This window comes from Arvicanthis niloticus, chromosome 7, assembly GCF_011762505.2.
Source record: "Arvicanthis niloticus isolate mArvNil1 chromosome 7, mArvNil1.pat.X, whole genome shotgun sequence".
In the NCBI taxonomy this organism is placed as follows: Eukaryota; Metazoa; Chordata; class Mammalia; order Rodentia; family Muridae; genus Arvicanthis; species Arvicanthis niloticus.
In genome coordinates, this window is record NC_047664.1 from 13,831,333 (window position 1) to 13,848,813 (window position 17,481).

Sequence of the window (17,481 nt, forward strand, 5' to 3'; positions counted from 1 at the left end):
GCTGTTTTAGGCACTGCCCCTTTTACCTCTTAGGACTCAGAGTTCCTTCTGTGAGGTAGATACTCTTATTCCTCTGTTGTCAAAAGGAAATCGAGGCACAGAGTGGAGGCTGAGTGATTCACAGACGCTTTTTAAAGAAGCATTTTTTTACTAGTAAGTACTGGGACCAGGTCATGCCTCAGCGATGCACTGGTTGCTGCCTTTTTCTTTAAATCTCTCATAACTCAGTTATATAAAGAACTGACACAACTGAACATAAGATTCTCTCTCTAACGCTTGACGTATCCCACACTTGAAACATCTCATCTAAAACTAAGGAGTTAAGCTGCAGAGACCCTGCAGCAGAGGCTGACCCAGAGGCCGAGAACTACATGAACATAATCTTTACAAAAGGTTACAGTGTGTGTGTGTGTGTGTGTGTGTGTGTGTGTGTGTGTTGAGTAAAAGTGAGGGTCCCCACCACGGGGCTAAGGCCATTGCTTGGGAAGGCAGGACGCAGGAAGTTTGACTGAATTCACTCCAGCTGGGTGCTGGGCCGGTGTCTGGGCTGTGAGAAGCCGCTGCAGGGGCACCCACGGCTCCCGGGATGGGGGAGCGCAGTTTGAGGTCCCAGGAGCCATCGGAGCTGGCTGTGGGTCCCTGGGCCTGCAGGGGGGCCGGGACCAACTGGTTCTCAGGCTCTTGGGCACCCAGGGGCGCCTGGAAGCCTTGGAAGAGCTGAGAACAAAGTAGGGGCCAATGGGCTGGACTGGCCTGCGGCCAAAGGGGAGAGGGGAAGAGAAGCTCTGGCTTGTCACGGTGGTCAGCTTGGCTTGGCTTGGTCACAGGCATCTTGCTTGGGTTGGTGGTCTCTGTGGCTGGGAGATTAGATGTGGCTCTGTAGGTGAAGGCCATTTCATTGTTCCCCACGAGGTAGATCCAACGTTTTAAGATGTTTATTGTCATGGTGGAAAGTAGATAAGAAACACCCCCACGCCCACCCCTTTTTCTCAGGGCGGGCCTGAGGTTAAATACCTTTTTCAGGGAAGAGTATCTGGGAAGGAAAGCTTAATTGGCTAAGCTCTTCTGGCCTTTAGGGACCTCCTCATTAATAAGGAGATCTCTCTTGAGGCTACCTGACCTGTGGTCACGCCTTCTACCTGTGGAGGGGCTAATAGGGGTGTTGCCCTTACAGGACTGAACGACACAAACCTAGGAGGGCTGTGGCCTCACATCAGGAGCCTGGAGTCTGAGGGCGTGCAGAACGCCTACCGTGCCTTGAAGAGGACCCTGTGGGGTCACCTGAGGTCCCACCTGGGGTCCCTCAGGATCACCTGGGGATCCCTGGGCGGTTTTTAGCCTGTGCTCAACCAGAAACCAGGCTGTCTTTAACAGTCCAATGTGTGTGTGTGTGTGTGTATGTCTTTATAAGTAATAAAATATGTAAGTCTATTATATCAATTCTCTCATAGAATAATTTCATTGAACCATGGTTTATCAAAATTAGATAAGAAATTGATACTTTGTTACCACATGATTCAGAAAAGTCTTGAACTGGCCATGTTTTGACTGCATGTGCAAGGCCCTGGGTTCTATTCTACACACATACACACACATTGTCAATAAAAGTAGTTCTACTATGAATGTTAGTTTATTTATTATTGTATTGATGAAACAAGACATATTTGGGAATATTTGCTAATGATACAACTACCTTCTTGTTGAACTATATGTTTCTGCAGTGCTCATTATTTTAATGTCTTAAGACAATCACCAAAACAATATATAAAGTCCTGATTTATAATTTTATTTCTATAATGCATAGCCTCCTGCCATGTCTGAATGCAAGCTACCAATGTGGTAGTGAAGTGCATGCAGGAAGAAATATGCAGCATGCTGTAGTGTTTCTGTCATTTAGACAGGATAGAAACTGGGGACCTCAGACATGTGTGAGGTTTTAGCATATTACCTTTGTTTTTAATGTGGTTTATTTAATTATACTTACAGAACTTTTAACAGTGGCTGTTTAATAATTGGTTCACAAAGTTGTTGAAGCTTAACTGTCAATTACTACCAGCCCAGTGGTTTCTCAACTTTCCTAATACTATGACCCTTTAATACAGTTCTCATGATGTAGTGACCTTGCAATCATAAAATTATTGTAGTTGCTACTCATAACTGTAATTTTGCTACTGTGTGAATTCTAATGTAAATATCTGTGTTTTCCAGTGGTCTTCTGTGACCTCTGTGAAAGGGTTCTTTGACCTCCACAAACAGTCAGGACCCACAGGTTAAGACCTGCTGTGATAGCCTGTCTGATCTGTCTTCATCTAAGCCACTGCACACTCTGATCCCAGGCCACCAAACCACCACAGTCTTAATTGCTCCTTAATATAGTCTGATGGTGTTCCCGGAGTGGAGCTCCACAGCAATCCGAGTATGGCATACAGGGATAGCAATACTGGCTGTTGTGTTTATTTTTAAGTACATGCATTCTCATTGAATGTAGCATTTATTATACACGTGGTAAAGTTCAGTTTGTGGGAACTGCTCTACCGTGGATTATAGAATACATGAACTTATGTGGTTCAGGGAAAGGGGATGGATTCTTACAATCTCTCTGAGATTCTCACTCCCTTTTGCCCATCCAAGCCCACTTGGAAGGAGAGCCCCTCTCCATGGTGTTAACATAGATCACTGTCCTGCTCTAATGCCAACCACATCCCCAGGAACTGAAATTACAGCATACCTTTCCCTGTCTTAGGCTCTGCTAATATGGGGTCGTGGTGTTCAAATCAAGCCCACTCTTGCGTTTTCTGTCTTAGCAATCCACCTCCATTGGGCTTTGGTGACCCCCCCCCCCGAGTCCACACAGCCACAGTCCCCCTGTCCCAGCCCAATGACCTTGACCACCATTGAGGCATCACTGAGAGAAGCGCCAAGCACCCTGGGTAACGGGGAAATGAGGTTTCAAAGGTACATTGGAATCAAGAACATTTTTTAATTGCTGCATTTAGAACAAGTACTCAAACTATTTATTTTAAATAATTGGATTTTCAAAAAATATCTTTTACATCAGATGATCAAGAATGATTATTGCTAATTAGGGGGCTTTATCCAAACTGATAAGCAAGACTTCTCTTTCCACGGCTCTGTTAATTCTCATTTCCCCTCCTCAGCATACTTGGAAATCATTCTGAGACTGTCTGACACCAGGAAGATAGGCTCTGCTCTCCTGGCCTGCTACAGAAACAAATCAATTTCTCCTCCTGGATAGGCTGGTGGAAGTCTCCCTCTGCAGAGCTTTCTATTGCCATGGTAACAGAAGATGGGATTTCCCATGGGAATTCAATTTATATATACACACAGAGACAATCAGTCTCTCAAAGCTTGATCTGTTTCTCATTGCTATGTGTATAATACGGTAGATGCAATAAGCCACGCAGGGAAGGGAAATAAGCCAAACCGTTCGGTGTGGGTGTGGGATGAGCCTTCCCTTTAATTAAGACCTCTGATAACAAGAGTCAATTTAAAATATTTTAATAGTACGACACAGCCACTGTTACATTTTGTGAGGTTGGTAAAGAGGTCCGAGTTTTCTCAGAACTGCAAAGAGTTAGATTTATGGACTCTGAGCTGTCAGACTTGAAATGTAGGTGAGACCAGGTAAGCTGCCCATCTCAGAGCGAATCCCAGCAGAGCCGTGGTGACTGAGGGGATAAGCCTTGGCTTGAAACACTTTGCAGAGTGCCAGTACTTTCTGCTGGGATGCTTTCCTTGTGGGAAGACACGGGAATTCCTTTACCGAGTGTAGTCTTGTCCCATGTGGAGAAGTGCTGGAGACGGTACCTTTCATCACAGTGAGTCAGTACACAGTATACAGATGTCCGTGTCTTAGTCTGATGGCTGGTCTATAGGCATTACTGTGGGGTAGCTGCTTGGGCATGGAACACTATATAGAAGGAGCAAGGAGCTTTTATGATGTATAAAGGGATAGGTTTGGTTTTTTATGAGGAGAATCTATTCATAGAAATGTACCCATTCTTTAAAATGCTTCTGGACTGACATTAAAGTATTTGGGGATTAGGAAGAAAGATCCTGTTGCTTTGGTAGTTTTAAAAGATTCTTTTAAAACTATTATTTATTTTAAAGTAATTTTTATATTTAAAATTATTTTTAATTAAACTATATTGCATCACTTTCCCTGTTTCCTTTGCAACATCTTATATCCCCTCCCTCCAACCAATCTCACATTCTGTACCCAAATTCTCTCAAACTGGTGAACTTTTTTCTTTTATTATTGTTTTATACACACACAGACACAGATGCAAAGTCATACAGACACACACACACACACACACACACGAAAGCAAGCATGTGTTCATACACAATATATAACTATAACCTCCTGGATCCATGTTTGTGACTTATGTATATGATTTTAGGGCTGACCTTTTGTACTGGATGAGCAGTTCGGGGAAAGGCTAATTCTCCCTTCTTAGTCATTTGCTGCCTGCTGTTCTTTGTTAAGGGTTGGACCCCATGAAATCCCCATCCCTCTTTGCCTTAGCATGTCTATTCATATTGCTATTGTTCAGGACGCTTAGGAAGCCATTTCTAGGAGACACAGTCTCACAGCAGACTTCCTGGGCCTCTGGCTCTTACCTTTCTGTCCCCTCTTTTGAGATGTTCTCTGACCCTTAGGTGCAAGAGCTGTGTCATAGATACATCTGTTGGGGTTGGGTTCCCCACAGTCACTAGAAATGGTTCTCCTTAATAAATTCAGAGGTGTGAAGAAGAGGGGGGGCAAGACACCTGTGGTAGCCTAAACCGCATTAAGAATTGGGCTGCTCTAAACAGCATGCCGATTCTACAGGCGATATTCTTAGCAATCCAGTTGTTGGAATTTATGAAGTTTTTTTTTTTAACCTTTTTAAGCTTTCAAAGTGCTGCTGAACTGACAAACTTAAGATAAATGTAAATGCAACTTGCCTGTGTTCTAGGGAATGCATGGATGGTGTCAGTTTGTTACCAGGTGAGAGGAGTGGAGTTTCAGGGAAGCCAACAAAGAAGTACCGAAGGATAAAGTAAATGTGGGCTTATTGCCCTTCTGGACTGGACCTAGTATCTCATGGTGCGCCAGGCAAATGGTCTACTGCAGGGAATGTCATTATTTCTGTTTTGTCTGTCTGGTTTTAGTGCTGCGGTCTGAGCCCTGGGACTTGAGCTGTATCCCCAGCCCCTGTTCTAAGAGGCCCATGTTGTGTGTAAGCTGGGGTAGGAGGCCTGAGACTTGGGGCTTAGAAAAGGAGAAATAGCTTACTTTTTGTTGTGCTCAAGTGCTAAAGAAGGAACCTGGAGAAACGAGAATCATGGACTGGGAAGAGGTAATTTCAAGAAAAGGATAAAAAAAAAAACTTTGATTTAAAAAATTAATTGCAATGGGAGATTTTAAATCCATCTAGTAAATGTGTGCGTATAAGAGACCATCTGAGAGAGTTAACCCACAGTAAAGGCACTCACTATACATTCAAACGAGAGTGGTTGGTAGTAACACTGAATAATTTCAACTTATAAGTTTAAATCATGAAAGTCTCTCTGCCATTTTTGTTTGGTTTGGTTGTCACTATAACAAAACAGCTGAGGAACACAAAGGGGAAAAGTTTATTCTGACTATGGTTTCAAAGACTTCAGTCCATGCTTACTAGGCCCATTGATCTGGGCTCATGGTAAGGGAGAATGTTACGGCAAAAAGGCGTAATGGAGACCAGGAAGTAAAGGAAGACCAGAGACAGCGAGCCTCCAGGGACCTTCCTCCAGCTACCCCACACTCCCAGGTTCCTGGAGCCACTTCCCAATAATGCTGTCTATCTATGAACCCATTGATGGTTTAATCCGCTGATTAAGTTAGAGCCCTCACAACTCACCTTCCAAAACCTGCTGTATTGGGAGCCAATCCTTCAACGCACATTGGAGAATACTTCATATCTGAACCATAATACTGCCTTAAAGGTTGTTCACACCCTTCTCTTCCAATAATTGTCCTCATTCAAAACAACTGAGAAAACACAAGGGTCCTGTTTCCACCCCAGCTGCTTTAGAATCCCAAGAATCTGCCAACTATCTCAGTCATTTAAAATAGAAGCCATGATTCAGTAAGTGAGTTATGTCTTTTGGGTTGTCTGTAGCCATTCAGGGACAGTATACCTTTCCTCTTTCCTTCCCAGTCCCTAAGTAGAACCTGTGGCCCACAGCAGAGAGGAGGGAGATTGTGGCAGCCGAATTGTTAGCAATATCAACGAGCTTCTTCAGCAAAGCATCTCTGTAATGCTTACTTTACCAGGAGATAGCCCAGAGACTGTCAAGATAATGCAGAAAAGCTCATCCCTTCACTGAGCATACAGTCAGCCAAATTATTTTCTTCATAACTGGTAGGTCTCCAATCATGGTGCTTACCTGAGAAGTTTCCCACTAAGACCTATGAAGAGTTACAACTATCTCTCCCCTCATCGAAAACTTCTCAGATCTTCCCTCCAGTCCATCACCGTGGAAGCCTTCACTTGCGTCCTGCTGTAACCTAACTTCCTGGCCTTGTCAAGATCTTCTCTGAGTTGCCTCTGCCTGCTATACCCATATCATTTCCTGCTTTGGCTAGACATTGAGAATTGTTTTCTCACAACAAACGCCCTGTCACACCCTATATTTTATACAAAGTTGAGTAGTCCCTGGTGTCTTGGGAGGCTGGATACTCATTCGCTCGCCATCTTTCTACATCACTATGTATGGTGGCTGACACTCCTTTTTAGGGGCACCTTGAAACAAAGCACTGTTTTATGTTTTTCTATTTGTGGACTTGACATATCAAATCCCTAAAGTTATAGCAAATATTTACGTCCATGTTATATTTATTTATTTATTTACTTACTTATGTATGTACTTGGGTACACGCGTGTCATGGTGTATGTGTGGAAGTTTGAGGACGACTTGTAGGAATCACTTATATTTCCTCTCACTATGTTGGTGGTTTGAAGACTGAATTTAGGTTTTCAGCTTTGGAGGCAAATGCCTTTACCCTCAGGACCATCTTACCAGCCCCAGAAGATGTGTTTTAAAGAACCTACTTGTTACGTGTCAGACTCACTTTTAAGTCAGATTTAGTTATTTAGTGTATGTGAGAATCTGTGTGTGTGTTCACCCCTCAGGGCTTGGGTGGAGAGCCAAACAGGCTAGAGTTCTAGACTGGTAAAGCACCATGTTTTGACTTTGCCATTTTTTTCCTGATTCCTGTCACCAGTCTTTGTTTACACATTGTTGTCTTCTTTACACACTGTTGGACACGGTGATTTTCCCAGCATTCTTCCTTGCATTTTGCGTTTGACTGCTGCAGGTGCCATGGAATATGGCTTGTTGTTTGGTAAAGTTTTATTTTGCTAGAACTACAGAGAAAAACTACTCCACAAGCCACAGGCTTAATAATCTGCAGTTCCCTTGGTGTCACAGTGACTTACATAAAAGAAACTTTCATTTTAAATGCAAAATCTATGACAACAGACATAAACAATACTTGACCTTGGGACTTTTCTGTGCTTTGGAATCCTAATGAGAACAGGACCTATCTTGTGTTTCTGCAAGCCTGCTTAGTTAATGGAAAAGTCAATTTCCTCTTAGCAATAGAAGTTTTATTTTGTTTTTTACTTTTTATTGATTCGTTGTGATTTTCACATCATGCACCCTAGTTCTGTTCATCTCCTTGTCCCTTCATATCCACCTTCTGTTATTATAGCCTCCCTCACAAAATAAAACACACAACAACAACAAAGCATAGAAGATATCTCATCATGGAAGCTGTAGTGTGTCAGTGTGTCCCACAGTATATCCTTCTGTCCACACATCTTCAATTGCAAATGTTCATTGCAATGAGTTATTGGTCTGGTTAAAGACCTCTGGCTCCTATGACAACATCAATATTGGATCTTCACCAGGACTCCTCCTGGTTATCATGTTGTTGTCGCCCTGTGTCATGGAGATCCTGCAGCTTTGGAACAGCAGGACTGGCCCTTTCATGCATCATTCACAGATGATAGAGGTTTTGGATGGGCCAATTCAGAGCCCTGGATCTGATCCTGAGTGTAGCTGAGCTGGTCAGCCTGCCTCTTCTTTATTCCCAACACCAACATAAGCTCTCTAACACTGCTCTGGCTAGGCCATCCAATGCAGTCTTTGGCCAGAGGCAGGGTCAGCTCTACTGCACCCATGCCTCCAGAACCAGCTCCACTGTCTGTCCAGTCAAGGTGTGGGGTCCCAGTGCTGGAGCCTGTGAGGGGCTGGGACAGCTCTCTTGATCTCACAGCATGAGGGTTGGCTCACCCATGCCTTCGGCATCAAGACCAGCTGCACTGTATTGCTCAGGTGAGGTGCAAGGTCGCTCTCATGTGTGCTGCAGCCAGTGGGAGAGGGGAGAAAGGTTAGCTCTCCTGCTTTCATGACCCCAGGGACAGCTCTCCTGGGTACTTCAGGTGTCAAGGTGGTGCATTCCACACCCACCCACCCATCCTATTTCATGCCAGACAAGAAGCAGGGTTTGGGGCCTGCTCACCTGTGACCCCTCCACTGGGGCCAGCTCTACTGTGCTGCCCAGATGAGGGGCAGGGCCAGCTCACTGCTCTCACAGCTCCGGGGTCAGCTCTTCCCCACTCTCATGACCCTGGGCCAGCTCTCCCTTGCTCTGTCCTTAGGGCAGGCTCACCCACTCCAGCAACAACAGTTTTTAAAATTAAAGTCAAAACCTAGGTTGAATGCTTAATAATATTTTGAAAATCAGTAAGTAAATATAACTTAACTAAATTGATAGGACCATATAAAATATGTTATTAGAGAATTGGGTCCATGGTTAATATAGATTTTTAAGGTAGCTAAGTAGGTAAAATTAGATAAAAATCTTCATCACGTTTTACTAGGCTTATCTTGCCAAAGCTGAACACTTTATTTGATAATAATCAGGCAGTTGGCTGCTTTGGGAACAGATAGACTCTTTGTTCTGAGATCATCTGGTTTGATGATTTAAAATAAACAAATTGGGGTAAAGAATGATCAATATATATTGGCTTTTGTTCAAATAGAGAATGTGAAAAGAGGCCCTTTTCTTTTTCAGCCTTGCCTTACACCCAGATAAAACTCTGATCGCAACCGGCCAAGTTGGGAAGGAGCCGTATATATGCATCTGGGATTCCTATAATGTCCATACTGTGTCTATTCTTAAAGATGTCCACACACATGGAGTTGCATGCCTGGCTTTTGACTCGGACGGACAGGTGCGTATCTCTCTAATTTATGTTTTCTTTAATGAGTCCTTAAATTTACCTAAAACTGTAATACAAACAGCTACCAACATTTGCTGCCTCCCCCTGGCAGCCTCCTAGAATTCCTCATTGTCGGCCCCTTTCCAAGCTAATGGTGTTGGTTCACCCCTCTCAGCAGGCTCCAGTTTTGGTTTTCCTATTCCCACCTTACTATCTGGTTAAAAAGCTCCATAAAGGAACTCGTAAAGTTAGGTCTAGTAGGTTCAGCAACCCTATCTTGTCACCGATTCTTAGCATCCCACCTGGGACCCAGGCTGAACCAAGCTGTTTGCTCAGACCTCACATCCTGGTCAAACGCTGTTCTGGGTTTCAGGTGGTCACTGCACCTCCTAGGAATCCATTCAAGACTCCTTTTGTTTCTACCTTGAGGTTACTCCTTATTCCTCTTTCTTCCCACCCACCAGTCTTCTTCTAATTCAAGCAGTCAGAAATTCCTGTGTGTTTAAACTTGCCTTTTTAATAACTCTAACCTGTATTCCACCCTCCCCGGCTTTTAGGCCCAGCCCCTCACACTCCAAGTCAGAGCCATGTATAATGTTATTTAAACACTGTCTGAATCAATGTCCTCATAATTCTTATTTAATTATTTAACATATATTACTATTTCATGTATATGTATGTATGTGTATCACATTCATGCCTGGAGTTCAGAAGAAGGCATCAGATCCCCTAGAACTAGAGTTACAGATGGTTGTGAACCACTACAAACAAGTGCTCTAGGCCACTTAGCCATCTCTCTAGCTTCTTCTGCACAGTTTCTTAGTAATCCATTTCAGCAGCTGAAAATGTCAAAACATCTTAAAGCCAGCAAAGCTTAAAGTAGCATCGAATGAAGTACAAACACTGTAGGTGTTCTCTGTTAATTGGCTTTTCTACCCACATTCTCCACATAGTCAGGTAAGTTAGGGTGGACCTTTGTAGTTGCACGCCCTGGGCCGTGTTCCAGTTCTCATCTGAAGTTCGATATTTGCCTGCTTTGACACATTTTGAAAACACCACAAAGGTATGAAACATTCCCAGTCCCCACAAGTTATATCTCCCCACTTGGACATACAGCGCTGGCAGGAAGGATGCTGGTGTATCTTTAAGGGTGAATTGGACCACAGAGGGCTTCTTCCTGGCCCCGGCTGCATTCACACTTTGCTAAACCTACAGCTTTCCTCTCCAGCCTTCACCCTGTCCCTGCATAGCGTCCCTTCTGCTGTCTCTTTCATCCTTTCGTATAGCGATTATTTTATTCAATTTAGCTAATGTCAGTGTTAATTCTGAAAGTCAGTGCCATAGAAGAACCAGTGAAATTATACCTAGACATTTACCCAAACTAAGAGTGGAAGAAAACCCCTATGTGACGATGAGTTGACCTGACTTGAATCATTTTAAGGTAATTAATATTGTGCCATCTTCCGCTGTTGTGAGAGAGAACTGGGACTGATTTGAATGGCTGACCTGAATGAGTTATGCACAGTGTGAGTGGCCACAGATGTAGGCTGACATGCCCACTCACGTGCATGTTTTCTCACTTTTCAATCTATTTTAAGCAAGCATCTATATCAAATTTTGTTTTACAGTATCACAAACATGCTTTGCACGGGAAGGAAATCCAGCTCTGACTGAGTTCTTTGTTCTTTTTACTTATCCTTTTTTTCCCCATTTATTCATCCATTTCCCTTTGGAGTCCTGGCTGTTTCTCCTGAGGTTCTATTTTGACAGGTGGGGAGCTGCATGGACTGTGGTTTTTAACTGTCAACTGAGAAAGGTAACCGATTAGCCATGATGGAAATCTCGGCTCGCTGATGGTTATCTCCTCAGGCCTGCTGTGTTCTCTGGACAGAGTTCACTGAACTCCAGTAATACTGAGGAAATGACAAACCTATCATTACCTCGTAATTGACAAAGGCAATAGAAATGTTATCCCAGGTAGCTGTGGGGCCTGTCACTATAAATGAACAAAACAGGTTTCTTTTGTTTTGTTTTTTTTTTTTAAACTCAGGAGAAGTGACTATAACTGCTAATGTTTATTAACTGGTTTTCCATTAAAAATAAGTTAAATAAAATTCACCCAATCCAATATTCTTGTATTGATAAAAATATAAATCATGTTTTATAATTTAGTTAATTTTTAAGAGTTTGGAACTTTTTACAAGAAAAACCATTGAGTATTGTAAGCAGGACAGTATGTCCATATAGTTGAACCTTGGAACACAAGACTGCTGACAGGAGCCTGGACAATAGGGATTTGGTTCATAGGGCTTCAGACAGGAGCAAGGATTCTACTGGGAACTGGATGAGAGGCCATTGATGTGGTGGTACTCCAGCAGTGAATCTGGCTGCATCCACCTGAGTCCTGACCTTGAGTGAAACTGAATACTAGAGCAGTGAATAATTTGGTGGAGCAAAGGTCAAGGCAGGATAGCATTCAGGATTCAGGTTGTAGCGAGATTATCCTGCACCACCCTGATCCAGATCAGTGCAAAAGAGGAACAAATGGAACAGAAAGAATTTTTAAAATGCATAATTTGATGAGAAAAAGACCTTAACCAAGTTCAAAGTTGCTGCCAAGGTGTGTGCTGAAAAAAGAGACTGAAACTTCATGAGAACTCACCGCTCTGCATGGGACACTGAGAATGGGAGCCCACCGCTCTGCACTGGACGCTGAGAATGAGAACTCACCACTCTGCACTGGACACTAGGAACTTGCCCCACAAACTCCACAGCAAGACTCCACTCATTAAAGGCCCCAACCATGAAAATGCAAATTAATTTGAAACAGTGGAGCCTGTGCCTTGAAGGCATCTGAAGGGGTTTTCTGCTCCTTGAAAGCAAATACTTGGAGAGTGTTTTCCCAGAATGAGAAAACAGAGGCTGTCCTTGAGGAAGCCAGGACCCACAAAATTTAGCAATGTTGTGTGCATGGTAATATTTTTGCAAACATGGAAAATGCAAGTTTGAGCTAGTCATAAAATCTTTGAGAGAGAAACACTGAGGCCAGGTATCATGTCATAGGTCCTGCAAGGAGACCCTGAAAAGGCCATTTTGTGCAGCTGAAGCATCAGGTACAATGGTGGTCCCAGAATATTGGAGATGTCACAACCATGGGACATCTGTTGAGGACAACTTCAGGCACAAAGTAGAGCTGGGCCAAGAGAGAGAGAATCTGTGTGCTGCAGGCAACAGAGCTGGAGGCAGAGATACTCAAGCCCTTTAGGACTCAGATAATTCCAGCACAAGCCCCAGATATCAGACTCGAACTTCAGGACATGGTCTTTTCCCTGCTGGGTTTCAGTCCTTGGCTCAGCCTTTCCTTATGGCATTCGGTTTCTTCTCTTTAGAATAGGAGTGTTTACACTGTGCCTTTGCAAGTTAGAAGTGTACAACTTTAAAAAATTGTACAGGGCTTCACAGTTAAGAGATTGCTCGACTCTCTGGAGAAACTCGGCCATTATACCTATTAACAGTGTTAGAACTGTGACTGACTTTGGTGGGAATTTCCAATGCTGAACTGAATACATTTCTATAGATGACTGTGAGCCTATGGGGCCGAGGAGAAGATTATGGCTGAAAAGTAGCTTGTTTGGGTATAAGCCCATGAAGGGTAGAGTAGTAATGGTTAATATTGTCAACTAGATACAATTTTGGATCACTTAAGGGATGAGCCTCTGGTGTGCCTGTGAGGGAGTATCTAAATTAGGTTAATTGAGATGGAACTGTGGGTAGTGCCATTCTGTGGGCTGGTGCCCTGGACTGAATAGAAAAGAGAGAGCCAAGAATGAGCATTCTTTGCTTTCTGCTTTCTGACCTTGGGTGCACTGAGACCCTCTGTGACCTGCTCCTGCCACCCCCTTTCCTGCCACGATGGACTGTATCCCTAGAACTGTGAGCCAAAACAAAGCCTCCCTTCCTGAAGTTGCTTTAATCAGGTATTTTATCACAGCAACATAACACATAGGTAATAACTCTGAAACGTACTCAGTGACAATGTGAGCCCACTCACCTCTCTATTACCACAGTCAGAATCACTGGATCTCTGTGACTCACCCAACTCATGCAGTGTGACAAGGTAAATGCTAATTTTGTACTCATTTCACAAACATGAAAACTTAAGATTTATGGAGGTTGATTAATTTTCCAAAGTATTCTTTGTTGTACCTGATTATTTATGCATCTCTACACCCTCGTCAGAGAAGTTTATTTTTGCAGTAGATGGTGACTAACACAGAGATCACAACCATCTAAGACACAGAAAATAGGAGACTGAAAATTGCTCACCCCTAAATGGAACACATTTGATACATTCCAGGCCTGAGCATCATTGTGGATGAGGGGCCATGAATATTGTAAGGGTCGGATGAAGTGGAATACAAGGAAATCCTCTGAACACACCAGGGCAGCTATACATGTGAACTCACAGTACAAGTGATGGCACACACAAGACCTGTGCAAGGCTGAGCCAGACAAACCCAGTGTGGTGAGGGCAGTTGAACACAAAATTCTACCCCTTTTCTATGCTGTTGGCAATTGTTAGCTGTTGAGAGAGAACGAATCTGTTTTCTCTAAGTGTGTAGCCCCTGGTGCTGTACTCTTGTAGATGGGACCACATCCGAGAATATTTGGGCAGAACAAATTAGTCTTGAGGGGTTGGGACAATCAAAAGACACAAAGCTGGGTGAATAGGGAAGGGAGAAGTGGATATAATCAAAATACACGTATGAAATTCTCAAAAGATAATAAATTAGCTTACATTTCCAAGGCCTGCTATCTGGCTAACTAGAAAACAAAGATGCTGAGTTTACTCTGAGCCAAGACCTCTAACGTGGTTCTACCTCCTAAGAGGCATCCTACAAGAACCCCTGTATCAGTGTTACACACACCTCCCTGCCTTTGATACTTTTCATTTTGCCTGTATTAAAAGTTGAGTTTGACTGTGAGGACAAGAACCAGATGTGACCTCAAAGTATGAGTAACATATAACATGTTCCTTTTATTAAGATTATATATCCTATGCACTTGAGCTGTTTATGAAATTATAGAAATTAAGGACAAAACCAGGCTAATTTATTGGATTTTTTTTCTGTATGTGTTTGTCAGACTCTTCAAATTGTACAGTTTCATGAAGATGCTTAGACTGTGGAGTTCATACTTCCCTAAATCTTGCAGTAAAAAAATTGAGTATGGTGGCTCATGTCTATAATCTCAGCAGTCAGGTGGCTAAGGCAGGAGCATGACCATGAATTTGAGGCCAGCCTGGTCTATAGCGTGAGTTCTAGGTCAGCCTGAGTTAGAGTGAGATCATATGTCATTTTTTTTTTTTTTTAAGACAGGATTTCACAATGTACTGTAGCCTGGCCTATGATTCACTTAGTATTCCAGGCTGGCTGTGGAGTTCTGGACATCCTCCACCTCAGCCTCCTGGGAGCCGAGCTTCCAGGTAGGAGTCATCATTCTGATCCTTCACAGTAGAAGTTTAAATGATTATTAATCCCTGCCTTCAAGCTGTGTTCTCAAGAGTTTTGCTGGCTGTCAGCAACTTTACAGACTTTGCCCATTTGGATCCTGTGGTTAAAAAGGATGAATGAGTGCAATACTGTAGGGCTGCAGTGTCCCTGTGATCCACTGGGGCCATCTGCAGGGATGCCTTTAGTGTGGGGACTAGGATGGGTTTGGGTGCAATGCCTAGTCCCTGGTAGACAATCAGAAACTATTCATTGAAAGTAGGTGTGAATAACAGGAAATCATCTCATTACTTTCAAATACTAAATTATTCATTCTTTTGTTTTCTTTTTTCCTTTCTTTTTTCTTTCTTTCTTCCTCCCTTCCTTTCTTTTTCTTTTCTTTTTCCTTTTTCTCCTTCAGCATTTAGCCTCTGTGGGATTAGATGCCAAAAACACAGTCTGCATTTGGGACTGGAGAAAGGGAAAACTTCTGGCCTCAGCTACTGGCCATTCTGACCGGGTAAGACCTTTGCGGAACTGTAGAGTAACTGTCATTTTATGTCTTTAAAAGTAAATTTGCCATATAAGATTTTCTCCTATGTGTTTAAGTGATTAACATGATTTACGTGGGATTAACACTTAACTATCATTGTTCATGAGTAAAGCAGATTTTCAGTGCTGGAGTTTGGCTTCTTATAAACTCAAAATAGAACAGAATTTGAAATCATAGTAGTTTGACCCCTGGAAATGGTTGTTAGAAAACATCCACAGAAATATTACTGTAAGTGTTTGTATTTGATTTGTGATTTCTTAATGCTGAGTGTAAACCATGGTCTGCTTGTCATTACTACTGAGTTCAGTGATCAGAAATGGCAGTTCCATGCAGGCATTCCTGGCAAGAGAAGGAATTACACGGGCACAGCCTATACCTACCTGATCAGACACTAATTTCTCTGTGGACTACATAACTGAATAACTTGATTTCTTTATTGCCTTGCTCTCTAGTTTCTTACCTTCTATTTTTTTTTTTGTATTTTTTGTAATTGTCCATATCAATGAGGCACTAATTAAACATCAAAGTCATCTTCTTGCTTAGTATGAATTCTGAAAATTGTTTCTAATGGTGTGTTTACAAGATAAAGGAATCTCATACTGGTTGCAAGTTCCCTTCCAGAATCAGGGCTTCAGAAAACCCCAACCAAGTGCTGGAAAAGGATCAGGGTACCTTTGATCAACTGGCTCCTAACTGTAACTGCATATGTGACACCCATAAGGAGCTTTGCAACCTAATGATGAGGGCTCTGCTCTCAGGGATTTGAATTTTATTGAAACCGTTTTCTGTTGCTGTGACAAAATGCCTGAGAAAATAAAAGAAGAAAGATTGATTTTGGCTCATGGTGTCAATGATGTTGGTCCAGGCTTACTCAGCTGCTTCCTGTAGTGGGGCAGCACATTGTTGGCAAAACAGCATGGCAGCCACAAACCTCTCCTCTCAGAACAAACACAGGGCAAGAAACTTGGAACAAATCACATACTCTTCAGAGGCACCCTCCACAGACTGACCCACTTCCTCCAACCAGCCTCTATCTCTTGATGAACTCTGTCCCAGAGAACTCATCAATAGATAATGAGATTCCCACCCTGTGATGCAGCTGCCTTTCCCCAGTGGGAAGGTCCCACTGGGGAAGTGCTCACCAGTGAGCCTTCTGAGGTAATACTTCCTAGGTGTAAGCTGTAACTACTTTGTGAAAGGCTTAGGTTAGAAGTTATAGATGTCTCCTTTTTCACTCCAGCTGTATCCCGAGAGGTGAGGTGAGTTGGATTGGATTGGTACACTAGTTTCCTGTGATCACAAAAGGCGGACTTGAGACCCAGTATACAAAACCGTGATGTAACATTGGGTTCTGTTGAGAGGGAAGTATTTCATCCAAGTTATTTTGTAATTAGCTACTTGTGTTTCTGATCTAACCTGAATTAATATGTTGTTTGTCAAACATGTTGACCTTGGGGGAAATAGTAGATTAAAGTTGAAAATATTTTTCACTGTTGATATCTTCTTAGAAAGACTAACACCACCCTGGCTTATGTGTAAAGTGTTTGGTCAGGTTGTGGAATTCCTATTAAAGGAAATTTACCTTTTATGCCTTTATGCCACGAGTCTCTGAATATAGAGGGAATAGTACCTTGGAAAGTAAACAAACCAAAAGGCTACCTTTAGAGGATGTTTTCATAACAAATAACCAATCACAGGCAGAGAGACTTGCCTAAACAACACCAAGCAGTGTTTGGACCTCCTCTTGCTGGTCTGTACATCCTGCTCATGCACGTGGTAGCATGCTGCTACTTTTGAGGGCCATCCACTTTGCAAAAACAGTCCTCTGCTCAATTAAATGAGGGAATAATTCTCAATCTACCTCCGCCTTTCACTGTAGCACTTACAACTATGGAAAGATCAGAACAGAAGCCTGGACTCGTGCATATCACTGGGCTGTGAGATAAGGCTTTCTCACATGCCAGGAGTCAGGGTGACTGCTTTTACTCCAGCATGGTATTTCTGTAGGGAGCTGGAGGTGAAAAAGACAATCCTCAAAAATATTTCTTAATGCTTAGGACTCAGTTACAATGTGAATCTAGAATATTTTGAGGGAGGCTCCTTAATCAGTATCACATAGTTTTAGTCTTCATTACTGGTGCCTTGGTGCCAGCAGGAATAA

The 17,481-nt window shown here is 42.8% G+C and overlaps 1 protein-coding gene across 7 annotated transcripts in view; it reads left to right on the top strand.

The window, feature by feature from the left end:
• The window catches only part of Eml6 (EMAP like 6), a 250,107-nt gene that overhangs the window by 93,043 nt on the left and 139,583 nt on the right, over positions 1-17,481 (top strand). For all 7 annotated transcript variants that reach the window (XR_013111697.1, XM_076937969.1, XM_076937964.1 and 4 more), the window contains exons 3-4: positions 9,131-9,290; positions 15,189-15,287. Coding sequence is in view for 6 of the 7 variants with exons in the window: in XM_076937969.1 (XP_076794084.1) it covers positions 9,131-9,290; positions 15,189-15,287 (259 nt within the window). In the remaining variant the exon portion in view is untranslated. The remainder of the gene's footprint in view (positions 1-9,130; positions 9,291-15,188; positions 15,288-17,481) is intronic.